We start from the raw sequence: 26,326 nt of genomic DNA on the forward strand, positions 1-26,326 counted from the left end.
GCGTTAAGCGATCGGCGGATCACTTCGATCGGCGTTCCGATCAATAATAGCACCTCGCGTGAGCGCGCCTGGCCGTGCGCGCGCCCGCCCCGACTCCACGGCTCGCGTGTGAGAGAGCGTTGCGTCATTTGGCTTTTATTTTTGAATGTTGTCGCGCTGGAGGAGCGATGATGGATCCTCACAGAGCGAGCTGATCACGGTCAGTGCCGGAGGATCATGTCCTATGTGTCTTCACAAGGTAAGAGCGAGTCGCGCTCGTCGATCGATCTGATCGATCCGGACAGCTGCAATCTGATCGGATCGATAACGGTCCGCCGCGAGTGTGGGAATGTCCGTTGAGCTCGGTAACAGCAGATGTGCATCGAGGGCCGCGCGGTTTATTTATAGATCCAGTACCGAACCGAGTCAGCAGCGGCCCGCGCACGAGCGCTTCCGGAAGACGCGCGCGGCCCGCGCTCTAATAGCTGATTGATTGATTGATTGACTGATTGGTGCGCGTGTTATCGATTGTAGTAGCGTGATGTGAGCAGATGTGATGAGGGTCGTGTCGTGAGGCTGTTGTGATCTCGAGAGCTCATTTACATTGAGCTGGATGAGCTCTCAGCCAGAGCTGCTAAATGTCAGAGAGAAACCAGATCCTTCCTGAAGGTCTGGAGGTGTTCTGGTCCAGATCCAGCTGTGTTTGTGGGTTTAGAGAATAGCAGCTGATCGGATGGCTGTTGGTCGCTGCTTTGATTTGCTTTCACAGAATAAAGTTGAAACACATGCAGTGTAAACTCTACATTTATATATATATATGAACATGGACAACAGGTTCTGAAAAACATCTGAATAAATAAGCTTTCCATTGATGCATGGTTTGTTAAGATAGGACAATATTTGACTGAGAGACAGCTGTTTGAAATCTGCAATCTGAGGGTGGGAAAAAATCTAAATATTGAGAAAATCGCCTTTAAAGTTGTCCAAATGAAGTTCTTAGCAATGCATATCACTAAACAGAAATTAAGTTTTGATATATTTACTGTAGGAAATTTACTAAATATCTGCATGGAGCATGATCTTAATATCCTAATGATTTTTGGCATAAACGAAAAATCGATAGCTTTGACCCTTATAATGTATTTTTCTATTGCTGCAAAAACACCTGTGCTACTTAAGACTGGTTTTGTGCTCCACACTAAAAAATGACGGTATTAAAATTAAAAAAACTGTAAAAATGCTACGGTAAAAACTGTGAAATGGTTAATGGTAATTTTCCCTTCTATATACGGTGAGAAACTGTGGTGGACATTGCATGTAATTTTACGGTAGTATATCGTTTTTGGAAGTGAGGTCACATATTACAGCTTATATATATATATATGCACACGCACAAATAAGTAATTTAGATGTAAATGTACAACCATTTTTAAATATTATTTTAATGATCTATAAGCATCTGTGAAATAATTCTAAACAAATATATTAAAAATAAATACATATCAACTTAGTTGATGTATTTGTTTCTCATTCTAATTAAGTGAACTGAGCAGTATAGTGTCATACTTATAAGATTTTTTTATTCTATCAGTGAGAGTGTATATATGTATATAAATCATATAATTTTTCCTTTAAAGATTAAAAAAAGATTTTAATGCTCTTTAAGCACCTATACAAAATAATTATGTAAAAGTACACTGACAGTACAGAACACATCAACTGATTCTATGCATTATTGTCATTCTTATACACTGAGAATGAGCTAAATAGCATTAGAGGTCAAACGATTCCTTATCTTATGACACACAAATAAGTAATTTAGATGTAAATGTACAGTTGTGAATGTTATGTTTGCACATTTACAAAAACAGTAGAAACTTTCAGTTGTTTATTAACATGAATTGTACATTTTATGCAGCTTATGATATATAATATGTTTGAGATTTAAGTTGTCGATTTTTTTATCTGGAAAATTGGCATACATTTAAGTTGTTTTTAAATATATATTTATTATTTATGATTTTAATCAATACATATAATTAAATGTAACATATTTAGGATCAAATTTAATATAATTTAAATGTCGTTTTGTAATTGTAAATTTATATAAATTTGTAAATACCTTAAAATTGTGTAGAAACCAAATTTATATAATTGTAAATGTACATAAATTGGTTATAGATATTTTGAATAACCCTAACCCCATATATATATATACATATATAAAATGTCAAAATAATTTTATTAGTAAAGTTTTAAATTGTACATTTGATGTACATTTACAGTTATTTTTGAATATAATATATATATATATATATATATATATATATATATATGTGTGTGTGTGTGTGTGTGTGTATATGTATATATATAACATTTAAATATATATGTATAGATATTTACATAAAATATAAATTATATATTTAAAATATCTGTATATATAAATGTATAGACATTTACAATGATATAAATTTACAAGCATAAAATTGCTTTAACACCATTTTTAAATGTAAAAGAATGTAAGTGTAACATATATTTACAATGTATATAACTAGATTTTGTATTACAAATTGTTACATTTACTTATTTACGTATGTATCTAATTTATATCATCAATTAAATATGAAGAAATATTTTTTATATATTTAAAAACAACTGTAAATGTATATCAAATGTACAGTTTAAAATTTTACTAATAAAATTATTATATAATGTAACAAAAAAAATAAAAACAGTAAATGATTGGGGTGATTTTATAGGTGAGTAAATCAGCATTGAAAATAAAAAAGACAAACATAGATAAATATAATAGAACAAAGATAATGCAATCTTTTTCTTCTTCTTTTTCTCAAAAATTCTTGTGTTTCCGTTTTTCTGATAAGGCATTAAACATTTATTTATTTTTAATCAAATGAAAATGTAACCTTTTTATTTTTTCAAACAAACAGAGGTTTACTTTTAAAATTAATAGGCCTACATGGAAGAAAAATTGTGTGGATATTCCGTTAAAGTTTTAATAATAATTGTATTTTTTGTATCTGGTTAAATGTATGGGTCAATGATGTGACGCCTAAATTTACATTTTTTTTTTTTTCAGTTAAAAATTTGTTTAAATGTGTAAAAAAAGATGCCATATATATGAAGTACCTTTCCCATGTATGTACTCACTTTAACTTTTCAAAAAACATTATTTGTAATTTTTCTGTTATTCAAAGTGTCAAAATATCATGTGGTGCGACCGTCCGACCGTAACATTTGTTTTGGAAACGTATTTTAAATGACTCTAAATGTATTCCGATTCATGTTCTGCACTATTTGGCATGAAAGTGTTTTGTAATTTTGTGTAAAATTGTTCTTATTTATGTTTCCTTCATAATATACAAACAAACTTTGTCCGATGATTTCAATTTGATGAAATATCATGTGGTGCGACCATCAAGAAACTACCATTTCAGGACTTTTATGTTGAAATCCAATTAGACATAGGACATTGCGTCATATACCAATTTGCTAAGGACCAATGGAAACATCAAACAGATTTGTAACTCTCTTTTTAACGGCTGGTATGTAGTTACCACATTTGGATATCATGTGGTGCGACCTCAGAAACACAATTAATACTAAGTTACTTCTACAAGTATTTACTTTTATTTTAAATTTCACAGTGACCTTTTGTAGAAAGCAAACTTGTTTTGTTGAGGTGGCCAATTCTGTGCTTGTAAATTTGGACTGAATTTGAAATATCATGTGGTGCGACCACTGCAGAGTGTTTTCCATTATAGATATACATCCCAGATTGGCAGTTTTTAGAGTTTTAATGATATTAAGTCTTTGTGTCATTTGGAGCGACCACTCATCATGTGGTGCGACCAATAATAGCAATAACTGTATTAAGTTAAAAATAAAATATCAAATTTCTGTGGTTGAAATATGGATCACTGCTACAGTATGCTTAAGTGAAAGTATTTTTAAAACATTTGCATCAGATTTATACAATTTACAAGAAAAATAAGTCTGCTAACTACATTTCAGAAGGCAACTCTGAAATTGTAGAACAAAAATGTGTCTTAAGTAGCACAGGTATGTTTGTAGCCAACAATACATTGTAAGGGTCAAAATGATTGATTTTCCTTTTATGTCAAAAATCCTTAGGATATGAAGTAAAGATCATGTTCCATGAAGATATTTAGTAAATTTCCGGCTGTAAATATATCCAAACTTAATTTTTGATTAGTAATATGTATTGCTAAGAATTAAAACTACTTTAACACTCGTGTGACCTTATGGACATTTTTGTCCATTTCCGTTTTGTTTTTTGTAATAATTGTGTGTCTGTGTTAATGCCAACTGTGTAAATTTTGGCTCAGGTGTTTATTTTTATTGAAATTTTAATATTTCACCCTCATTTCCTTCTAAACAATTAATTTCACCCTCTGTACAAAAAATACTCTCACTCAGGACCTTACGGACAAAAATGTCCATTGCAACCCATTAAAACTGCAATTTTTCAACCCAGGGCCATTTGAATAAAAAAATGATGCAATATTTGCTAATAGGCATTCATTCTTTCAGCTTCAGATTTTACATTTTTACCATTTTTTACTAGATTGTGCCATTTCTTCTAATTTGGCATCTACATTTTTTTTTAAATCTAACAAATATAAATGCCTCAAAATGATTGTTGTTGTTCTTCAGTGACACACCCAAGAATAATAAGCATTTTTTCATAAAAAACGCATGTGGCATTATGCAAACAAACCAGCATTTAAAGGGATACAATTCTGAAAATGAATGAATGTTTGGTATCTGTGGATAGAACAGATGCTGGTTAAACAATCAACATCAGTGAAAGTGGAAAAAAAAAATTAATAAATCATATTTTTATGTCCTGTTTAGTTTTTGGACATAGACATTTTTGTCCATTTTGCACCTATGTGTAACTTTTTTTTTTTTTTTGAATGCACAAGGGTTAAACTTCAATCTTTTTTGGACTAAAAATCATAGAATTTGTAAAGTTTTTTCAATTTTTGTACACTTTCTGATCAGGCTTTTTCAAGCCAACTTTTTATCTGGTTTGTATTTTAAAATTGGCCAGTTGAAAATCGTTATATGTCAGTGACCCATATATCATGTTTCTAAAGTAAAATACAACGTAATTGAGACATCATTATACAGTTATACAGTAAATACATGCCCTCCAAAGGCAAAGTGCAGTAACTACGCCAACACTGAAACTGAAAAAAATGCATTTAAAGTTTTTACACCAGCTAGTCAAACATGTTGAAACTCTCGTTTCTCTGAACCAGGAGACTTTGCCACAAGACAAAACAGTTGTCACAAAGTCCATTTTAAGCCTTTGACCAAATGTGTAGTTACTGCCCTTTGCCTTTGGAGGGCATGTACTATACAGGGCTTTACAGTGCGACCATTACACTTGCATTTGCGACTGAAAATTACTACGTGCGACTGTGAAAAAATATTTCGGAGCATCAGTGCGACTGACTTGATCAGCATATTTGTGTTTGAGGGAAGTTTCAAAGGTTTCTACGTGTTTTTGCAATGTTGAGTAATGAATCACAGACACATCTCACCAATCCTTTCAGAAACAAAGTGTAGAGAGTGTGTAAATAAGAGATTATAAGCGTTGTTGATTATAATAGAGCTTTGTGGTGTCGCAAACTAAGATGACTGATAGCTTTTAATCATTTTTAATGAGATATTGATTTAAAACAACAGTTAAATAAACAAGAAGTTATTATTGAGTGACTTTCATTGTCTGACTAAAACACTATAGGCTGATTTTGCTCTATTTCGTCACCAAAAATAGTCTGAAACAAGTCACAACTGAGCCGCTGCGCATCTCCATTCAAACACAGCGGTGTTTGGTTTATGAATGTATGTGCTTTTTAAACAAATCTAGTGAAATGATTCAATTTCCCATTCATAAAGACACTCACTTGCTTTATTCCTGAATGAACCGTTCGTTGGAACGAATCGAATGAATGAATGATTCAGTGATTAAATCTGTGTCTTATCGCCACCTACTGGCAGATCTTTTTAGTCATTTAAATCTTTAATATTTCTGTATTCAAACTTTTATATTTAAAACATTAATCTCAACATGAATTTGATTGCACTTATGCCACCTCTGAGCCCCATTAAACATATCAAAAGGTTAAAAAAAATCCCCTGTAAATCACTTTTTTTATGATTTATTTAAATTTCAGTGTTTTTTAAAATAGTTTTTTACATCGCAAACATGTAAATTTTAAAATAAATAATGGTAATGGTAAAAACAATTAAACAATGCAAAACAAAACAACAAAAAATGGTGATAAAAATAAGCGTTAAAAAGTATATACATTACTGGTCAAAAGTTTGGGGTCAGTAAGAGTCGTATTGTTTTTAAAGAAAGTCTCTTCTGCTCATCAGCGCTGCATTTATTTAATCAAAAATATAGAAAAAAACTGTAATATTGCGAAATGTTTTTACAATATAAAATAATGGTTTCTATTGTAATATGCTTTAAAATGTAATTTATTCCTGTGATGCAAAGCTGAATTTTCATCAGCCATTACTTCAGTCTTAAGTGTCACATGATCCTTCAGAAATCATTCTAATATACTGATTTATTATTAGAATGATCTATATTGGATCTATATTGGATTATATATTGCATCAGTTGCCCTGCAAAGTATTTATGTAGAAATTGTGATATTTTTTCAGGATTCTTTGACGAATAAAAAGCTCAAAAGAACAGCATTTATTCAAAATATAAATATTTTCTAACAATGTAAGTATTTGCTATCACTTTTTATCAATTTAACACACCCTTGGTGAATAAAAGTATTTCTTTCAAAAAAAAAGAAAGAAAATTTACTGACCCCAAACTTTTGATCGGTAGTGTATGTTAAATAAAAAGGACAAAAATTAATAAAACAAAACACATTGCAAACATGTAAAGTTTACGATAAATAATTGTAATAATAAAAACAATTAAACAGTCTAAAATAAAAAAACACGTAGTGAAAATTAATAAAATCATTAAAATAATTTATTTTATTTTTACTATATTATAAATGTTTTCTAAGTGTTTTTTTAATGATTTATTAAATTTTTTTTTATATGGATTTTACAATTTAAGGAGTCAAATATCACCTTGTAATGGGAAGGCAAATTTTTTATCCGATTTTTTTTATTATTATTGTTTAGAATGTGCTCCTAAATGTTTTAAGTTAAATGTTTAATTGGATCCAAATGTCCAGTTGAATGGTCTTGTGGTGGTGTTTACTTGAGCGCTGTGGTTTGAGGCTGTCGAGTGTTGGAGCGTTTATGTAAGAATCACACATTAGACGCATCAATCACACGAGCGTTTCATCTGCTGCTGATCTGCGTTCATTAATAAAGCTGCTTTCATGCAGCCGTGCTCTTCAAACTTCACTAAATCACTCACGAATCAACACAGAAATCACGTTTGACCCTCAACGCACTCATTTAATTTCTGGAGCATGTGCTTTTACTCATAGTTTGGTGTAAACGTGTGAGATCATGTTCTTCTGATCTTCATCTGATCGTCCTGAAGCTCTTTTGATGAGACGTCATGCTAATAGATGCACATCTGACTCTCTTTTGACCTTTGACCTTTGGTTTCAATATTTTGGTCTGCTTTCCAAAGGGTGAACGGATTGGTCAGGGTCAGATGTTCTTGATTATTATACATGTAATAATAAAATTAAATAATAATAAAAATACGTAAAACTAAATCAGAATCCAGGTTATTAAATATTAAATATTAAATACTTAATATTCAAAATGATAGATTAAATATTGTTCAGGTGTTAGGTATAGTATTTTATTGAAAGACTTTAATAATATTACAAAATATAATTTAAATATTAATTTATTATTAATATTTAATTTAATTAATCAATTTAATCAATAGTCTTTTAATACAAGATTGTGTCAGCGTGAATAAGGATCCAGGTTATTAAAAGACTTAAAGAATATTTTTTAAATATATTTTAAATATTATTAAAATATTTTTAATAAAATGTTGTCAACCCAAATATTGTGAAATATTAATTAAGCCTTTTAATAGAATATTATGTCAACCAAAACCAGGATCTAGAGTCAAAGTATATATTGAATATTATCCTAAAATGTTATTTAAATATTAACAATTTTAATAAACATGTCATGTCAACCTCAATATCATAAATTATAATATTATTTATGTATTTTAATAAAATATTATGTCAACCTAGAGCAGAATTCAGGCTATTAAAAGACTATATATGTTATGTATATATGTATATAATGTTATAAAAGATAATTAAAATATTATTTAAGAATTTTTATACAATTTTATGTCAACTTAAATATTGTAAAATATAATTTAAATATTATTATAATATTAAATTAATATTATTATACTATTAATAGAGCTAAATATTATTATAAAATATTATTTTCATATTATTTGTAATGTTATTTTAATTTAATATTATGTCAACCTAAATCAGTATCACGGCTATTAACAGAGCTAAATTTTTATAAAATATTATTTAAATTTCATTTTATTATTATAAAATATTATTTAAATATCATTTATCTATTTTAATAAAGTATTCAAATAGCATGAAATATTATTATAAAATATTATTTACATTTTATTTATGTCTTTTAATAAAATATTATGTCAAATTAATAATAAATAATAAATATTGTTCTAAAATATTATTTAATTATTATTAAATAATCTTTCTTAATAAAATATTATGTCAACCTAAATCAGTAGCCATGCTATCAATAGTGCTAAATGTTATTGTAAAATATAAACATTTTATTTATGACTTTTAATAAAATATTATGTCAACCCAAAATCAGTATTGAGGCTGTTAATAGAGCTAAATATTATTATAAAAGATTATTTTAATTTTATGTCTTTAAATAAAATATTAAATCAGCACTATTATTAAAAACATAAAAAAATATGTTTTATGTCTTTTAATAAAATATTATGTCAACCAAATCAGTAGCTGTTATGAAGCAGACGGGACAACAAGGTAAGAATGATACAAGTGATGTTTATTAATGTTAGCAGCAGTGCCGGAGGTGAACGGAGATCCTGTGATGGTGAGTACGTGATAGTAGGAAGGTTTCAGAGCCGGTTTGGGACTTGATGGGAATAACAGATCCTTTTCCTTGTAGGAGGTGAGACGGGAGGATTCCAAGAACGATTGAAGGAGGTATACTTGAAGGTCCGTGTGTCCACCAACCTCCGCTGACGTGGAAGTCAGCTTATGGCCACCCACCACTGACGACTGGAACTGAGAAGACACAGAAGACTGGAACTGGAACGAGACAGAGTTCAGGTAAGTACAGTAGGGTAAGTATTTAGATAGTGAGACTCGTAGAGAAGCACTAGCAGTCCGCTTTCGCATGAACGAGCCCGGACAATGAGTGGTGTGTGGAGAGTGGCTTTATGTGCTGGTGATGATTGCGTGCAGGTGTAGGATAATCAATACTCAGGTGACGGTGATCTGGGAGTGATTGTGGGTGCAGAACCTGACCAATCCGTGACACTACCCCCCTCCCCAGGGCCCGCTCCCGAGGGCCGAAGTCTCTTGCGCCGTGGTGGTCTACCTCGTCCTCGGGGTGCAGGGAACTCAGGATGACTAGCGTGGAACTCCTCAGTGAGCGTGGGATCTAGGATGTCGTCTCTTGGGACCCATGACCTCTCCTCTGGTCCATAACCCTCCCAGTCTACCAGGTACTCGAGTAGACCACCACGACGACGAGACCGGAGAATCTCCCGGACGGAATAGACGGCTCCATCTTCCAGCATGAGGGGGGGAGGAGGTTCCTCTTCGTGGTCAGGTTCTGTGGAGGGAGTGAGAGGTGGGTGAAATGGTTTCAATAGTGAGACATGGAAGGTGGGGTGAATACGATACTCAGGTGGAAGTTGAAGCTTGTAGGTAACGGGGTTGACCTGTTCCAGGATGTTGAAGGGACCAACAAACCTGGGACTCAACTTCTTGCAGGGCAGTCGCAGACGGATATCCCTGGTGGAAAGCCATACCTGATCGCCTGGCCTGAATTCTGGAGCTGGAGCCCTCCTCCGATCAGCGAAGGCTTTCTGTCTGCGTACTGCCCTCTGTAGATGGTGGTGTGCTTCGTCCCAGACCCTCTCGCTCTCCCGGAACCAGTAATCCACTGCGGGGACCTCAGATGGTTCACCATTCCAGGGAAATAGCGGTGGTTGGAACCCGAGGACGCACTGGAATGGTGTGAGGCCGGTGGATGGTTGCCGCAGTGAATTTTGGGCATACTCTGCCCAGCCCAGAAACTGGTTCCAGGAGTTCTGGTGGTTGTGGCAGAAGGTCCGGAGGAACCGCCCCACTTCCTGTATTTTCCTCTCCGTCTGGCCATTAGACTGCGGATGATAGCCAGAGGAGAGGCTGATGGTCACACCTAGGAGACGGAAGAAGGATTTCCATAGACGGGAGATAAATTGAGGACCACGGTCCGATACAATATCCTCAGGTATGCCATACTGACGGAAGACGTGATTGAACAGGAGTTCGGCCGCTTCAAAGGCAGTGGGTAGCCCCTTCAGGGGCAGTAACTTGCAGAACTTGGAGAATCGATCTACTACAACGAAGATGCAGGTGTTATCATTCGATGCGGGCAAGTCCGTCATAAAATCCACTCCCAGGTGTGACCAGGGGCGGTTCGGGATCGGCAAGGGATGGAGCTTGCCTGCGGGTAAATGTCTGGGACTTTTGGACATGGCACACTCCTTACAACCCTGGACGAACCGCTGCACATCCCTTGCCATCCCAGGCCACCAGAAGCGTTCGGATAGCAACGAGAGGGTATTGCTGGTCCCGGGGTGTCCAGTGCCCAGGGAAGTGTGGATGGAGTGAATGAGATCTACCCGTTGTGTCCTAGGGATGTAACGTCGATTAGGAGGGCAGCCCGGCGGAGGGCGAGGCTCTGGAGTAGCGACACTAGGAGGAGCTGACCATTCGATGGGGTTGACGAATATGTCTTGAGGGAGGATATAGCTGGGAGGTTCTGAGGAATCAGTGGAATCGTGGATTCGGGATAGTGCATCTGCTCTGATATTTTTTGGACCTGGACGATATGAGATGGTGAAGTGGAACCTTGAAAAGAACAGTGCCCACCTGGCCTGTCGTGGGCACAGTCTTTTAGCATCACGGAGGTATTGGAGATTTTTATGGTCAGTGAGTACCTGGAAGGGATGATTGGCTCCCTCCAACCAGTGTCGCCACTCCTCCAGGGCGAGCTTGATGGCGAGAAGTTCCCGGTTGCCGATGTCATAGTTCTTCTCCGCCGGGCTGAACTTCCGGGAGAAGTAGGCACATGGATGGAGTAAGCTTGGGGTACCGTGATGCTGGGAGAGAATGGCTCCGACTCCTGATGTCGACGCATCCACTTCCACCACGAAAGGGAGTTCGGGATCCGGATGGCGCAGAATGGGAGTCTGGGTGAAGGCGTCCTTGAGGGATTGGAAGGCTGCGGCGGCCTCAGGGTTCCAGGTGAGTTTATTCGGTTTCCCTTTGAGCAGGTTGGTTAATGGCGTTGCGATGATACTGTAACCCTGAATGAAGCGGCGGTAGAAATTCGCAAAGCCGAGAAACCTCTGGAGCTCTTTGACAGAAGAGGGTTTCGGCCAGGACGTGACAGATGACACCTTCCTCTCGTCCATACGAATGCCCTCTCGGTCGATTACATAACCCAGGAACTGGACGGATGGAAGGTGGAATGAACATTTCTCTGCTTTCAGGAAGAGTTGGTGTTCCCTGAGTTTCTGGAGGACCTCCGCAACGTGGTGGCTGTGTTCGGTTTCACTCCGGGAGTAGATGAGGATATCATCAATGTAGACTATTACTGACCGATGGAGAAACTCCCGGAGGACTTCATGTATGAAGTTTTGAAATACGGAAGGGGCGTTGACCAGGCCATAGGGCATGACACAGTACTCGTAGTGGCCTGTAGGGGTCACGAAAGCAGTCTTCCACTCATCCCCCTTCCGTATTCTCACCAGATTGTAGGCGCTGCGGAGGTCCAATTTGGTGAAGATGGTGGCTGACCGGAGTTGTTCGAGGGCCGCAGGGACGAGAGGAAGGGGATACTTGAACTTGACGGTACTCTGGTTGAGAATGCGGTAATCTATACACGGCCGCAGCCCTCCATCCTTTTTGGCGACAAAGAAGAAGCTTGATGCTGCGGGAGAAGTGGAGGGGCGAATGTACCCTTGCTGAAGAGCCTCTTGAATATACTCCTCCATGGCCTTAGTCTCCGGAAGTGACAACGGGTAGATCCTTCCTCTGGGCAAAGGAGCATCTGGAATCAGGTCTATGGCGCAGTCCCATGGCCGATGGGGAGGTAGCTGGGAAGCTCTCTTGGGGCAGAAGACGTCTTGGAACGAGGAGTAGATATCCGGAATCTTGGTAGATCGTTGCTCCAGGGGGCTCTCGATGGACGTGGCGCAGACAGGAATGGGTTTTGGTAGTGGACGTGGAATTTCTGGAAAGCACTCTGGATGACAGTCGTGGCCCCACCGGATTATCTCTCCGTTGCCCCAAGAGATGATGGGATTGTGCTTCACCAGCCACGGGCGCCCCAAGATGATGTCCATGGTGGCCCCCTCCAGAACCAGAAGTTGAATGTCCTCTTGATGAAGAGCTCCAATCTGTAGGTGGATGAATTGGCATTTACGATGGATGCGGGGTCGTGCAGTGATGGAACGTGTTATGGGTAGAATCTGGTAGACGCTCGACGAAGTTTCGGTTCGGAGCTGCAGCTGGCGACAGAGGTTCCCCGAGATGAAGTTTCCCGCTGACCCGGAGTCGATGAGGGCGTGGGCTACGACAGAAGACGTGGCAGTGGTTAACTGAACATATGTAGAAAGAGGATACATCTTTTCAGTTTCTGACTGGATAACACTCACCGCGGTAGGGACAGGACGAAGGGGGCATTTCATCCGGACATGCCCACTGGCGCCACAATAGAGACACAGACCCCGGGTCAGCCTTCTCTGTCGCTCAGCGGCTGACAGTCTACCAGACTCAAGTATCATGGGTTCTGGTTCTGGAGGGCTGGCGGTCTCCACTGGGCGGAGGAGTGCATTAGAGGAGACATCGGTGAGAGTCTGATATGTTTGCATACGGTCAGAACATCTGATGGATTGCTGGATGAAACGCTCTAGACCCATAGCGTCATCTGACGCAGCTAGTTGGAGGCGAAGACGGGGTTCGAGCCCAAGACGATAGGTGGTCAGCAACGACCGCTCGTTCCATCCACTGGCAGCAGCTAGGGTTCGAAAACGTAAGGCATATTCATGAGTTGACATCGATCCTTGTGATAAGTGATAAAGCTGCTCACCCGCTGACACTTCTCCGTCTGTGCGGTTAAACACTTCCTTGAAGTGAGTGATGAATGCCTGGATGGAACGAGTGGCCGGCCCGCTTTGCTGCCACATCGATTCAGCCCACTTCAAAGCTGGTCCTGTGAGAAGAGAGGTGATAAACGCTATTTTAGACTGGTCTGTAGGGTAGAGCGCTGGCTGCATAGAAAAGACTAGAGAACACTGTAGTAGAAATCCATTGCACTCCTCCGCCCCGCCAGTGTAGGGCGCTGGTCGGGCCATGGGACTGGATGGTAGAGGTTCCGAAGAAGTGCACGGAGGTGTGGGTGCCGGCGGTGCGGAAGGGGTGACAGATGGAGATGACATCAAAACCTTCCGCAGAGAATCTACCAGTTCCTGAAAGGGGTCCTGAGCACTCATGCTGCTTACGGCTTTGGTCCGGGCTTCCTGTTATGAAGCAGACGGGACAACAAGGTAAGAATGATACAAGTGATGTTTATTAATGTTAGCAGCAGTGCCGGAGGTGAACGGAGATCCTGTGATGGTGAGTACGTGATAGTAGGAAGGTTTCAGAGCCGGTTTGGGACTTGATGGGAATAACAGATCCTTTTCCTTGTAGGAGGTGAGACGGGAGGATTCCAAGAACGATTGAAGGAGGTATACTTGAAGGTCCGTGTGTCCACCAACCTCCGCTGACGTGGAAGTCAGCTTATGGCCACCCACCACTGACGACTGGAACTGAGAAGACACAGAAGACTGGAACTGGAACGAGACAGAGTTCAGGTAAGTACAGTAGGGTAAGTATTTAGATAGTGAGACTCGTAGAGAAGCACTAGCAGTCCGCTTTCGCATGAACGAGCCCGGACAATGAGTGGTGTGTGGAGAGTGGCTTTATGTGCTGGTGATGATTGCGTGCAGGTGTAGGATAATCAATACTCAGGTGACGGTGATCTGGGAGTGATTGTGGGTGCAGAACCTGACCAATCCGTGACAGTAGCCAGGCTATTAATAGAGCTAAATATTATTATAAAATATTATTTAGAAATGTATATCTTTTAATAAAATATTAAAACAGCACTAAATATTATTATTATTATTTTTTTTCATTTCATTTATTTCTTTTAATAAAATATTATGTCAACCAAATCAGTATCCAGGCTATTAATAAAGCTAAATGTTATTACAAAATATTTTTAAAAATGTAATAAAATATTAAAACAGCACTAAATATCATTAAGAAATATATATTTTTAATTTATTTTGTCATTTAATAAATAAATAAATATTTTAGTAAAGCTAAATGTTATTATAAAATATTTGTAAAAATGTAATAAAATATTAAAACAGCACTAAATATCATTAAATAATTTATATATTTAAAAAAATATGTCATTTAATAAATAAATATTTTTTTTCTATTTATGTCTTTTAATAAAATATTATGTTATATAACCAAATCATTATCTAGGCTATTAACAGTGCTAAATATTATTCTAAAATATTTTTTACAATTTAATAAAATATATATATATTTTTTTTTAATTAATTTTACTTGTGTCTTTTAATAAAATATTGCCAACCAAAATTCGTATGAAGGCTATTAAAAGATGAAGTAATATTCTAAAATATTCAGAATAACTATCTGAAAGCACTGATCTTAGTAAAGTGTGTTAGTGGAAATATGAGCATGATGATGGTGATGAAGAGGATGATGATGAGTATGGATCTGTGTTAGTGATGCAGCCAATGCATCCAGCTGCCAGAGAGAGAGAGAGAGAGAGAGAGAGGGATCACATCCCGCTGGTCGCCATAGTAACTCGGAGTTGGCTCCTCTCTCTTCCAGAATAGTTGTGCTGTTCTCTCATCCCAGCATCTCTGCGCTCAAACACTTCCATCTGACACCCACCTCTCCGCATAATCCCTCTCTCTCTCTCCTCTTGCGCGCTATATCGGTCGCTTTGAGTCGTTTTTTTAGCCCGGTCTCCATGGTAACGGGCTGGGGGTGTGCGGGCGAGCGAGCGCGTGTGAGAGAGTGGGCGTCACGGAAGTGACATCTCTCGGGCTCTAACCCATCTTCCTCTCTCTCTCTCTCTCTCTCTCTCTCGCTGGCGTGTGCTGTGGGGGCGATCGGGACACAAAAGCCGGTGTCAGGATGAGTTTTCCGTTGCTCCTGTGTTTGCGTTTGCTGCTGGACGTGAGCCGTTTGCCACAAATAGTTCAGTCAGTGTTTCTCTAGTGTTTGAGTCATCAGGTCTCGACCTCTCGCTCCGTCCAATCACACGCCAGCGCTCACTTTTGGATCTGTTTACGACAAATCTCTGTTTTTATTTAATTTTTAAAAATGATTTAATTCATACATTTAATTTGATTAAAAAAAGAAAATATTTTAAGTAAAATATTATATTAAAAGTATTTTTTTTTTCGTTTTCTTTGCAATTATTAGATACATTTAATTTAGTTTTATAAATATATATTTTTTGTTTATTTTATTGCTTTTAAAATATTTTTTAGTTTATATTAAATATTTCATTGATATTTCATTATCGATGTATTTCATTTATGATTTTATTGCTTGTCAAATTTTAATTTTTTAGTTATTTTCAAATATTTCATTTTAATTTTTTTAAATTATTCAGTTCATAAAATATTAAATTTGTAAATAAAATTAAATGTAAGTAAAATATATTAAAACTAATTTTTACATTTTACATTTAATTATAAATATACTTTTTTTCTAAATGGTATTTAACTTATTTTATTGCTATTAAAATAGTTTTTTCGTTTCTATTAAATACTTAATTTATATATTTAATTTAGATTTTCTATTGCTTATAAAACTATAATTATTTAATTGATACCTTTCAAATTACATTGTTTTTGTTGTTATTTTTAAATATTATTTCATTTTAAATTTTTTATTATTTAATTCATACATTTAATTTTTAGGTAAAAATATTATATTAAAAGTATTTTTTATTTTTATTATTTGATACATTTATTGCTTGTATAAATATACATTTTTTGTTTATTTTAAATGTTATTTAATTGATTTTATTGCTTTTAAAATATTTTTTTATTTAATTTAGATTTTTTTTATTGCTTATAAAACGTTTTATTTGTAATAGTTTTTAATATTATTTAATTAATTGATTTAATTGATACATTTAATTTATGATTTTATTACTGGTCAAATTTAAATTTTTATGAATTATTTTTAAATATTTAATTTATATTACTATAATATGACAATTTTTTTCATAATAGTTTTTTGGTACATTTCAAATTTAAAATTTTAGTTATTTTTAAATATTTCATTTTACATTTTTTAAATTATATATTCATACATTCAGTTTGATTGAAAAAGAAAATATTTTAAGTAAAATAATTTGCTAATATTTGATACATTTAATTTTAGATTTTATTGCTTGCATAAATATACTTTTTTGTTTATTTTTAAATTTATTTAACTTGTTAATTGGTTTAAAAAAAATTTGTTTATATTAAATATTTCATTGATACATTTCATTTAACTATTTTTATTCGTTATAGTTTTTTTTTCATATTTTATTGCTTGTCAAAAACAAAATTCTGTTATTTTTAAATACTTTTCTTTTTTTGTTATTTAATTCATACATTTAATTTAATTACAAAAGTTAAATATTATATTAAAAGTAATTTTTATTTTGCAATTATTTGATACATTTAATTTCTGTTTTCATTGCTTTTATAAATGTAGGTTTTTTTGTTTATTTTAAATGCTATTTAACTTAATGTATTGCTTTTAAACTAATAGTTTTTAGTTTATATTAAATATTTCATTGATATCTTTTAAGTATTTTTGTTTATTTTAAATATTTTATGAATATATTTCATTTCATTTATTTTTTTATAAAACAATATTTTTATTCGTAATTTTTTTAGTATTATTTAATTGATACATTTCATTTACGATTTTATTGATTGTCAAATTTAAATATTTTTGTTATTTTAAAATATTATTTAATTTGAATTATTTTTAATTATTGAATTCATACATTTAATTTGATTTAAAAAGAAAAAATATTTTAAGTGAAATTTTAATTTATAAAAAATATTTTTGTTTTTTGTTTTTTTTTTGCAATTATTTGATACATTTAATTTCTGTTTTTATTGTTATAGATTTGTTTATTTTAAATGTTATTTAACTTGTTTTATTGCTTTTTAAATATTTTCTTTAGTTTTTATTAAAAATGTGTTTATTTTAAATGTTATTTAACTTAGTTTTTTATTGCTTTTAAAATATATTTTGTTTATATGAAATATTTTATTGATATTTTTCATTTAATTTAGATTTTATTATTGCTTATAACTTTATATTCGTTATACTTTTTAATAATATTTAATTGATACATTTCAAATTTAAATTATTTATTTGTTTAACTATTTAATTTTACATTTTTTTAATTTAATTCATATATAATATAATATTTTAAAATATTTTCTTTTTTAATTAAATTAAATGTATGAAATAAAATAGTTTTTAAAAAGTAAAATGAAATAATATTTAAAAATAACTTAAAAATAAAAATTTGACAAGCAATAAAATTACAAATGAAATGTATCAATTAAATAATATTAAAAAACTATTATGAATAAAAATAGTTTTATAAACAATAAAAAATCTAAATTAAATTAAATATATCAATGAAATATTTAATATAAACAATAAAAAATATATTAAAAAACAATAAAATAAAAATATATATGTATATAACTGCAAAAAAATTACTTTTAATATATTTTACTTAAAATATGTTTACTGTTTATAAAACTATTTTATTTGTAATAGTTTTTAAGATTATTTAATTAAAACATTTCAAACTTCATTTTTTAGTTACTTTTAAATATTTTTTTTTATTATTTAATTCATACATTTAATTTCATTAAAAAAGAAAATATTATATTAAAAGTATTTTTTGTTTTTATTTGCAATTTTGATACATTTAAATTATTTTTATTGCTTGAATAAATATACACTTTTGTTTATTTTAAATGTTATTTAACTTGTTTTATTGCTTTTAAAATATTTTTTTAGTTTATATAATTATTTTTATTTTATAGTTTTTTTATATTTCATTTAATTGAGATTTTTATTGCTTATAAAACTATTTTTATTCGTAATCTTTTTTAAATGTTATTTAATTGATACATTTTATTTCAAATTTTGTTGCTTGTAAAATTATTATATTTTTGTTTTAAAATGCATTTAATTAACACATTTATTTAAATATTTTTTCTTTTAAAATCTTTTTTGTTTAAATATTTAATATATTTAATTTATATTTTTCTTGCCTATTAAACAATATTTTTATATATATATTGCTTGAAAAATAATTTTTGTCATTTTAAAATGTATTTGCATATTTTATTGCTTTTTTAAAAAGTTTATTTTAAATATTAAATTGATTGATACATTTAATTAGTATTTTTTTTACTGTTACATACCAAGATTCTGTGCTGTATTTGAAATAAATGCATGTTGTGCCATATACAGTGTGTTCAGTTTTTATGATGGTCCTCTCATGCGATGGTGGTTTCCAGAAATAGTCCACGTTGTTTCCTCGTACTGTTTCTGAAGTGTTTGAGTCATAAAGCTCATGTTGTCCTGCAGGTATTCAATCATACCTCAGTGTTTTCATTGTAGTAAAAATATAATGTCTCCCACCTGCTTTCTGTCTTTATCATTTTAATTCAGACATTTAATTTTATTAAAAAATATAAAAATAGTTTTTTTACCCTTATTTATTTGATACATTTAATTTATGTTTAAATACTTTTAATTTATAATTTATTTAATATTTTATAAATGTTTTTATTTTATTGGACAAATGACAATATTATAAAAACAGCAGCATTACTCTTACTGTTAATCAATTACAAACTACTTCCTAAACTAGTTCAATTTAATATTTTTAATTAGTGCATTAATTTATATTTACCTTAAAGGGTCACAAAAATCTCAAACTTTATTTAAAATGGATGTAAAATAAAGCAGCACAACTATGATTTACTTTAATCTCCCAAGATTGATGGTCAACTATGATATTTTGGAAATGAATTATGGAAAGTAATGTTATAGATGTGCCATGTGGATGAATCTGACAGGATTTGTGTGTTTTAAGATTGAAATGTTCATTTTTCTGTGCATCGTTTCCAGAATCCACCAAATAGGTTTTCTGTTAAAAAATGTTTCAAATTAAACTAGATCAAAACTATTTTTCACGACAAACTTTAAAGGTGGCTTGAGAAAGCTGGACCAGAAAGTTTGAAAAAGTTGGAAAAGTTAAAAAAAAATGTCCATGTTTTAAAAGTTTTAAGTTTGATGGTTTTCAGTCTGAAATAGTTTGAGCTTTAAAGTACTTTTAAAAGCTTAATGTTTGATAGATAGCATGTTTCCAGCGTGATTAACATGTTGTTAGCATGTTTCTAACCTGTAGTTAGCTAGTTGCTAGCATGATTATCATTTTTCTAGCATGTTTCTAGCATGATTACCAAGTTGTTAGCATATGTTTAGCATGATTAAAATGTTGCTAGCATGATTTTAGCATAATTAGCATGGTGGTAGCATGTTTTTAGCATTATTAACAAGTTGCGAGCATGTTTCTAGCATGATTAGCATGTTGCTAACATGGTTTTAGCATAATTAGCATGTGTGATTCTAGCATTATTAGCAAGTTAAGATGTGTCTAGCATGTCGTTAGCATGATTCTAGCATGATTATGAAGTTGCTAACATGTTTCTAGCATGATTAGCATGTTGTCAGCATGATTAGCATTTTGCTTACATGTTTCTAACATGATTACCAAATTGTTAGCACGTCTAGCATGATTAGCATGTTTCTAGCATTATTAGCATACTTCTAACATGTGGTTAGCATTATTAGCAAGTTGCTAGCATGATTTTAGCAAAGTTTGCATGTTGGTAGCATGTTTCTAACATTATTAACAAGTTGCTAGCATGTGTCTTGCATGACTACGAAGTTGCTAGCATTTTTCTAGCATGATTAACAAGTAGTTAGCATGTGTCTAGCATGATTAGCATGTTGTTACCATGATTCTAGCTTGATTACAAAGTTGCTAGCATTTTTCTAGCATGATTACCAAGTTGCTAGCATGTGTGTAGGATGATTAGCATGTTTCTAACATGTTTGTAGCATTATTAACAAGTTGCTAGCATTTTTCTAGCCTGATTAGCAACTTAGTAGCATGTGTCTAGCATGATTACCAAGTTGTTAACATGTTTCTAGCATGATTAGCATTTTGCTAGCATGATTCTAGCATGATTAGCATGTTGTTACCATGATTCTAGCATGATTACAAAGTTGCTAGCATGTGTCTAGCATGATTACGAAGTTGCTAGCATTTTTCTAGCATGATTAGCATGTTTTAAACATGTTTCTAGCATGATTAGCAGTAAGTTTAAATGGATTAGAAATATACCACAGAAGGTGAGTTTGATTGAGTCTGAAGGGATTGTGGGAGTGTTCTCAGTGTGAGTTTGAATAGTGTTGATCTTTTGAACATTCCGTCAATGTAAGTCTATGGGATTTTTCCCAGTTTTAATTGTCATTTTTAGGAAAAGCGTAAGTCGGATCAGTTAGAAAAGATCCAGCAGCTGGAGTCAGATCAGACTGAAGACCTGCCCTGAGTTTGGAGTTTGTAGAGTTAAAACTCTAGGAGCAGTTAATCAATCACAGAAATGTGCAATGTTGTAGTGAATTCTGAATAATATTGTGTGAAGTGCTGATATATAGTTGTGTGTGTTTGTGTGCAGATGGAAGGTGTGTGTCTCCATGTTCTCGGCCTCACACTCCTCTGAATGGCCACGCACACGACTCCCCCGGCTGGAGCCGCCAGCTCCGCGTCAGAGATGGAGACCAGTTCTACCTGCTGGATCAAGAGGAGGTGATCTCTCTCTCTCTCTCTCTCTCTCTCTCTCTCTCTCAAACACACTCACTCACTCACAGCTGTGAACACTAGAGGGAGCTGCTGCCTTTGAGGACAGTCACACTCTCTTCATCAGCATCAGTGTTGGGGAGCTGCTTCCAGACTCTGCTGCCTACAAACTAACTCATATGTGGAAAGTATAAAATATAAATGTAGAGAAGGATCTGTAAACATTTTTATGGTTTTTAAAGACATTTAAAAAGTTTCTTCTGCTCATCAAGGCTGTATTTATTTGATCAAAAACACAGAAAAACTGTAATATTGTGAAATAATATTTCAATTTAAAGTAACTGTTTTCTATGTGAATATATTTTAAAATGTAATGTATTCCTGTGATACAAAACTACATTTCCAGCATCATTACTCCAGTCTTCAGTGTCACATGATCCTTTAGAAATCATTCTTTATTTTTTTTTAATTTTTTTTTTTCAGTGTTGGAAACACTTGTGCTGCTTAATATTTTTTTGGAAGCTGTGATACTTTTTTCAGGATTCTTTGATCGATAAACAGTTAAAAAGAACAACATTTATTTAAAATAGAAAGGTTGTGTTGCGTAAACAGGGCTGAAGATAGGGCTGGGCGGTATACCTTTTCATACCGAATACCGGTGTTTTTTTTTTAAATGATATTCATTTTTCATATACCCCAATACCGGTGAGTGTGTGCGTACAAAGCGTCGGGAACAGGTATGTTGACGCAAACAGAAACTGCAGCTTGCACGTGCTTGTCTGAAGCAACACATCTGAGGTGTGGACGTATTTCAGTATATCTGAGAAAGACCCAGGGTTAGTAGTGATTTGCAAAACTTGCAATGCCGAAATTTCAAGAGGGGGTGCGTCTGCAGTCGTGCGTGCAGCCTGTGATGAGAGCGCGCAGACAGATGTAGCTTTCAGTTACGTAGCAATATTTTAAAGATATGTCTTTTCTATATACTGTATTTTTATAAATATTTATGTTTTAAACCATGGAGGTGAGCCAATAGATATCACACATGCAACGTGAAAACTGCGCAATAGTTAAAGTGAAAGGAAAACTGACTTTCAGCATCTGATGTGCATTCTTTCAGAGACAATGAGAGACGATTATACTTCATAAGCTGATATTAATTTAGTCCCTTAATATTTTTCTTGTGCCCCGAACATGGTGGGAAAAAAATAAAAAGAAACGTATTTTGTGTAAGGTTTGTTTTTGAAAGTATTAAATAAAGCTCTTAATTTTCATTGATGACTGTAGTGTTATTAGGAGGTTATGAAAGTCATAATTATGATTTCAGGTGGTCTTAAATGTGGGGACTGAAAGACAAGAATTGCGATGAAACTTCAAAAGGCTATCCATTGAATAAATATGAGCGCTGCATGTTTCAAAATCATTTGTTGCGCTGCTTTGTATACTACCATTCTGACAGCGCCTCCTGCTGGAAGAGAAACGCGTAGACTTGTAAATGTGAACTGATGGATCCACAAGATAATGTGTTATAAAAATTTAAACAATTTAAACAAAGGCAGTAAAATATATGTATATGTTATTTAAGTAATATAATACTTGATTGATAATAATTGTTTAAATTGATATCATTGATTTATTCTTTGAAACTTTAATATTAATGTATGCAATTGCAATGCCTTGATTTTAGTAAGATTAGTACAGTCATGGCCATAAATGCAATGGTATTAATAATTGGCATAATTCTTTCGGTTTTCGGTTTCGGCCAAGAATTTTCATTTCGGTGCATCACTACATCATATGTAAATGTGGTCAGGCTAAAGTTGTAGCCGCAGGAGGCAACACAAGCAGTTTGCTTCACCACCTCCGCCACAAACATGTCCTGGAATATGAAGAATGCACAATAAAGTGTTGTGTATTTTGACTGCAAGTCATGAATTCTGATTTCTTCACCTCATTACAATTATGAGTTCCTCTGTCACTTCTTTGTGAACAGCAGCATTTTGTGAGACCAATCAAACCTGGGTTAATACTAGTCCAGTCAATGTAAGCCAATATACTGCAGTAATTATTCTCTAATTTATTAGGAAATGTGGTTAACACCTAGTCATGCATAAAAATAAAAAAAATACCGTTAAATACCGTGATACCGCATAATTTTGAAAAATACCGTGATATAAATTTTTGGTCATACCGCCCAGCTCTAGCTGAAGATGCGAAAAGAGAAACAGATGAACTGAATCAATCAGTCAATTACACTGGCACCACTTTGACTGATTCTTTTAATTGAGTTTGCGAATCATTTGATTCAGTTCGGAACTTCGTTGCGAGGTCGCAAAACATTTAATTGAGTTCGTAAATCATTTGATTTAGTTCGGGACTTTGTTGCGAGGTCGCAAAACATTTAATTGAGTTCGTAAATCATTTGATTTAGTTCGGGACTTTGTTGCGAGGTCGCAAAACATTTAATTGAGTTCGTAAATCATTTGATTTAGTTCGGGACTTTGTTGCGAGGTCGCAAAACATTTAATTGAGTTTGCAAATCATTTAATTGAGTTTGCGAATCATTTAATTGAGTTTGCGAATCATTTGATTCAATTCGGGACCTCATTGCGATTTCACGAAACATTTAATTGAGTTTGCGAATCATTTAATTGAGTTTGCGAATCATTTAATTGAGTTTGCGAATCATTTAATTGAGTTTGCGAATCATTTAATTGAGTTCGCAAATCATTTATTTTAGTTTGCGAGTCATTTGATTCAGTTCCGGACTTCGTTGCGAGTTCGCAAATCATTTATTTTAGTTTGCGAATCATTTGATTCAGTTCGGGACTTTGTTGCGAGTTCGCAAATCATTTATTTGAGTTCGCGAATCAATTGATTCAGTTCGGGACTTCGTTGCGAGTTCGCGAAAAATGTAATTGAGTTTGCGAATCATTTGATTCAGTTCGGACTTCGTTGCGAGTTTGCAAATCATTTATTTTAGTTTGCGAGTCATTTGATTCAGTTCGGGACTTCGTTGCGAGTTCGCAAATCATTTATTTTAGTTTGCGAATCATTTGATTCAGTTCGGACTTTGTTGCGAGTTCGCAAATCATTTATTTTAGTTTGCGAGTCATTTGATTCAGTTCGGACTTCGTTGCGAGTTTGCAAATCATTTATTTTAGTTTGCGAATCATTTGATTCAGTTCGGACTTTGTTGCGAGTTCGCAAATCTTTTAATTGAGTTCGCGAATCATTTGATTCAGTTCGGGACTTTGTTGCGAGTTCGCAAATCTTTTAATTGAGTTCGCAAGTCATTTGATTCAGTTCGGGACTTCGTTGTGAGTTCGCGAATCTTTTAATTGAGTTCGCAAGTCATTTGATTCAGTTCAGGACTTTGTTGTGAGTTTGCGAATCTTTTAATTGAGTTTGTTAATCATTTGATTCAATTCGGGACTTCGTTGCGAGTTCGCAAATCTTTTAATTGAGTTCGCGAATCATTTTATTCAGTTCGGGACTTTGTTGCGAGTTCGCAAATCTTTTAATTGAGTTCGCAAGTCATTTGATTCAGTTCAGGACTTTGTTGTGAGTTTGCGAATCTTTTAATTGAGTTTGTTAATCATTTGATTCAATTCGGGACTTCGTTGCGAGTTCGCAAATCTTTTAATTGAGTTTGCAATCATTTGATTCAGTTCGGGACTTCTGTTGTTTGGTCTCTTCATATTTAAGGAGATTACTCTTGTCTCCAAAGTCAGACATCCCTTGTTATGATTTTCAAGGGTGTTGAATTTGGTAGAGATGCAATGACAAGCCCTTACCAATATCCACTAACTACTAAATTGACCCTAGCAATAATTTGGATCTGCCATTATGTCCCCACCAATGCCAAAATCAAACTCATGCCCTTGATTTTAATGAGTACAATTATATATAATAAATGTTTTAAATTGGTATCACACCTGTTGCTGTCAGAGTAGCATTTTTTTTTTATATTATGTGTTTTATTTCTCTTTCTCTTCTTATTTAAGTTGATGCCATTGTATATTTTATATGTGCTTCACTTTATTTTTGCCATTTTCTTTGAATGGTATGTTTTTATTTATATATTTATTCTTTTTTATTTTAAAGACATTATTTTATATGTCCTTGAAATTCAAAATAGTAGTGCTTGAAAAGTCCTTGAAAGTCCTGGAATTCAGTTTTACAATATCTGTACGAACCCTTTTTATACTGTATTTGGACTTTTGCAATGAAACAAAATGAAAAGCTGACATATTGATTAATTATTTATCTATAATCAAAGTGATGGAACACTTATCACATTATTATGCTGATTGTGGTTATTACAGACAGATGAATGAGATGTTCTGTAGTATGATGTGTGTTTGTGTGTTTTCAGGTTCATCCATTGCTGATGAATGATCATCGTCCCGTCTCTCACCGACACAAACTGCTGCGCAGGACCGTCAGCGTACCTGCAGATAGCAGACCACATCCTGAGTCAGGTACACACGCAATATACTGCACTTTTGACATGTACACTACAGTACGCATACAGCACAGATACTGCAAAGTGTATAAGAATAGTATAAGCACAGCTTGAGTTTTCTAACATCTGTGCATTATACACTCCATTTTTGAGCTGAAAACTTCCTGTTAATTCTGTCAGATGACAGTGGATAACTGACACTAGGCACTGAGGTTAACATTTATTGTTGTACATATCGTTTATCGTTATCGTTTATCGTTGTAGTTTTCGCTTTTGGTGTTAACATGTCTTTAACATTAGTGTATATTGATATAGTTAACCTTATAGTTAACCATGCCTATAACATTAACGTTTATTGTTATAGTTTTTGGTGTTAACATGCCTACGTTTATCGTTATAGTTATCGTTCTTGGTGTTAACATGCCTACGTTTATCGTTATAGTTATCGTTTTTGGTGTTAACATGCCTAGAACATTAACGTTTATTGTTATAGTTTTTGGTGTTAACATGCCTACGTTTATCATTATAGTTATCGTTCTTGGTGTTAACGTG

General features: G+C 33.7%; 1 protein-coding gene across 1 annotated transcript; it reads left to right on the plus strand.

Moving 5' to 3' along the window:
• LOC141289442 (ras/Rap GTPase-activating protein SynGAP-like) lies at nucleotides 1-25,968 on the plus strand. The gene is made up of 4 exons (XM_073821537.1): nucleotides 1-238; nucleotides 21,188-21,318; nucleotides 25,685-25,790; nucleotides 25,955-25,968. The coding sequence occupies exons 1-4, from the start codon at nucleotides 217-219 to the stop codon at nucleotides 25,966-25,968; spliced, it is 273 nt and encodes a 90-aa protein (XP_073677638.1). The 5' UTR covers nucleotides 1-216.
• Nucleotides 25,969-26,326: the final 358 nt, after the last annotated feature.

This window comes from Garra rufa, chromosome 17 (genome assembly GCF_049309525.1).
Source record: "Garra rufa chromosome 17, GarRuf1.0, whole genome shotgun sequence".
Classification (NCBI taxonomy): domain Eukaryota; kingdom Metazoa; phylum Chordata; class Actinopteri; order Cypriniformes; family Cyprinidae; genus Garra; species Garra rufa.

Bases quoted from the DNA above. Each gene is read 5' to 3' on its own strand.
- LOC141289442 (XM_073821537.1), top strand. From the start codon at position 217: ATGTCCTATGTGTCTTCACAAG. The intron at 239-21,187 runs GTAAGAGCGAGT...GTTTGTGTGCAG, and splicing joins GTCCTATGTGTCTTCACAAG to ATGGAAGGTGTGTGTCTCCA. The intron at 21,319-25,684 runs GTGATCTCTCTC...GTGTGTTTTCAG, and splicing joins ACCTGCTGGATCAAGAGGAG to GTTCATCCATTGCTGATGAA.